Source organism: Halyomorpha halys, unplaced genomic scaffold (genome assembly GCF_000696795.3).
Source record: "Halyomorpha halys isolate HHAL.00 unplaced genomic scaffold, Hhal_1.1 Scaffold1774.1, whole genome shotgun sequence".
Lineage (NCBI taxonomy): Eukaryota > Metazoa > Arthropoda > Insecta > Hemiptera > Pentatomidae > Halyomorpha > Halyomorpha halys.
The window spans coordinates 51,512-53,986 of NW_027113296.1; the positions used below are offsets into that span (position 1 = coordinate 51,512).

Consider the following 2,475-nt stretch of genomic DNA (forward strand, 5'->3'; position numbering starts at 1 on the left):
ACACATTACGCCGACATTATAAATAGACTCAAAATATAAACATAAAAATCAGATGAAATAAACATGTTTAGGTAAAAAATCACTAAGTTAATGTTAAATACAAAGCAGGACTTGTAAAAAAAAAGGGAGGTAACCAAACAGCACACTGGACATGAAATAAGGTCCAAAGAGGTCGTAAGGAAATATAGAGTAATGGCTGTGGTAAGGAGTAGTGAAGATGCACAAATAGTGACATGATTTCCTATATGAAATCATAAGGTGAATATAATTGTGTGAATTAAAATAAATAAGGATTGTTGTTATGATATTTTTATTATTGTTGTAGGTTTAAAGTACATGAATATGGGACAGTGGTCCCGAAACGTTGTACCATCTTATGATAATTTAATAAAAATTCCATTCAACTGGAAGTCATTAACCTCAAAAAAATTTTTATGAAAAAACATTATTATTAAAATTAAAATAATTTTAATTTTGAAAATGTTGTATTCTCATTTCAGATTCCACTTTGGTATTAGTGAAAAAATTAAAAATATCAAAAATGTGTGGAAATACTTGGATCAAGCAGACAAACATTGCGGCTCTCGTAGCATCAACATCTAGAGAAGTGGGGGTAAGCTGCCACTTCCTCTGGACTAGCAAATACAGATTTCATGGCTTTAATCGTAAATCGTATTTTTCTCTTTACGATCATCCTATACTACCAAAAATGAATCTGTTTGCACAGACTTGTTTTATTTGCTTGAGGTCAAGTATAAGCTCACTTTTTTTGATTTACGAATACTAACAAAGATAATTTTTTTTAAATCTGAAAATAATTACAACAAAAATTAATGAACCAATTTCAGTAACTTCTATCCATAGAAGGAACTCCAGTTCTAGATTGTAAATCCGTTTATAGATGGGAAATTTATCATTTCGTATTCAAATGAGAAGAAAAGTAAATTTGTCCCAAACGTCCTGAAAAAACTTACTAAAATTCGGTATATTTAGTCTTGAACAGCAACTACAATGAAGATGAAGATATAAAATTTAGATATAACTACTGGCTTTGGAATGATGATGTGTATTTCTAAGGGCAAATAGCTACAATTTAAGCTTCAATCGCTTAAAATTCTAAATTGGCAATCAAACGCTGAAAGATTTTTTTTTATATATATAACTCATACGATCTTCACTTACATATAGTTTAATTTCTAGTTGGGAAAAATTCTGAAATCGTTTGAACACAAGTTTTCAACAGGAATGCAAGATCTAAAATTCTATGAGTCCAAATAACTAAGTCCAGCAAAATGGTATCTGAGTGTGACAGCTCAACTAAAAATAAAAATATCGTATGAAACTGATATTACATGTTTACAACGCAGGTGTATGCCTTTACGGAAAAGTTTTCAAAATAAGAAAAAAGTATTTTGAAAACTTTTTTGATAAAATTCACCAACCGGAAGTTCCACTTTATGGTATCGATTTTCACATTTTTTTCGATTTTCTCTAAACTCGAATTTCAATTAAGAAATTTCATTTTAAATTTAATATTCATACATTATCGCATCTATACATACATATATGCAATATGAATATGAATGGCATATATACGTTCATGTATTCTAAAAAATAATAGAAAATTTGAATCTATTAACATCAGGATTCACAAAAACTATACTTTGCATTGTAAATACCGTTTTGTTATTTAAATCTCTCATGTATGAGCGTCAAATTGGGTGTCCTTGAATTATGTGACAAATGTAGCATTTCAATTTTTAGTTTTTATTCCTTAAATCTCTATATTAGTGGGGAGAAAAGAATGTTTTAATTTTGTATTAAACATCTGAAAAGTTTTTTCATTTTGAAAAAAGAGAATAAAATAAACAGCTTCACATGGCATGAACATTCGTATGTCTCTAACAAGCATCTTCACTAAAGTATGAATATAATTTAATATCTCCATCTACACTGAAATGATAAAAGTTGTAACGATTCAGATGGATCGGTAATTTTGCGCTAGCTTAGAGAGGTTTACCGGAAGCTGTCCAAGCCAAGATTAAAATTAATGCGAAGATTTGGATAATTAAAAAAAACAACAACCTAAGAACAGTCAATTACTCACCAAATAAATTCGATCCCCATGCTTCCTGCAGGAATTGATCACCTGCTGCATAATGGGAATATCTGGGAGAGCTATTGGTCCGCCATCGAGTATCCTCGCCGCCATCTCTAGTGAACAGAACGGGAGCCTACTGATCTTCAAGTCGCAGATCGCAGCACCCCTACTCCAAGTGCGGTAGCTCCATCTAATACAAAATAATATCTCTTATCTTCTCCTAGTGTTGGCCGATTTTGAAACAATCAAAAATATTACTGACAAATGGTTGCGATATCTTTTCCTTAGATAGTGGCTCAAAATGGAAAGATAATAGAAAGATATGATAAATATGTTTGAAGGAGAAGTTTCCTTTATTTCATAAAATAAATCTA

At 30.6% G+C, this 2,475-nt stretch overlaps 1 protein-coding gene across 3 annotated transcripts in view; it reads right to left on the minus strand.

Annotated features, from left to right (window-relative positions):
* The window catches only part of LOC106690611 (uncharacterized), a 26,102-nt gene extending 23,834 nt beyond the window's left edge, over nt 1–2,268 (minus strand). For all 3 annotated transcript variants that reach the window (XM_014436107.3, XM_067050867.1, XM_067050866.1), the window contains exon 1: nt 2,108–2,268. In XM_014436107.3, the coding sequence (XP_014291593.1) occupies nt 2,108–2,212 (105 nt within the window). In that variant the 5' untranslated portion in view covers nt 2,213–2,268. The remainder of the gene's footprint in view (nt 1–2,107) is intronic.
* Nucleotides 2,269–2,475: the final 207 nt, after the last annotated feature.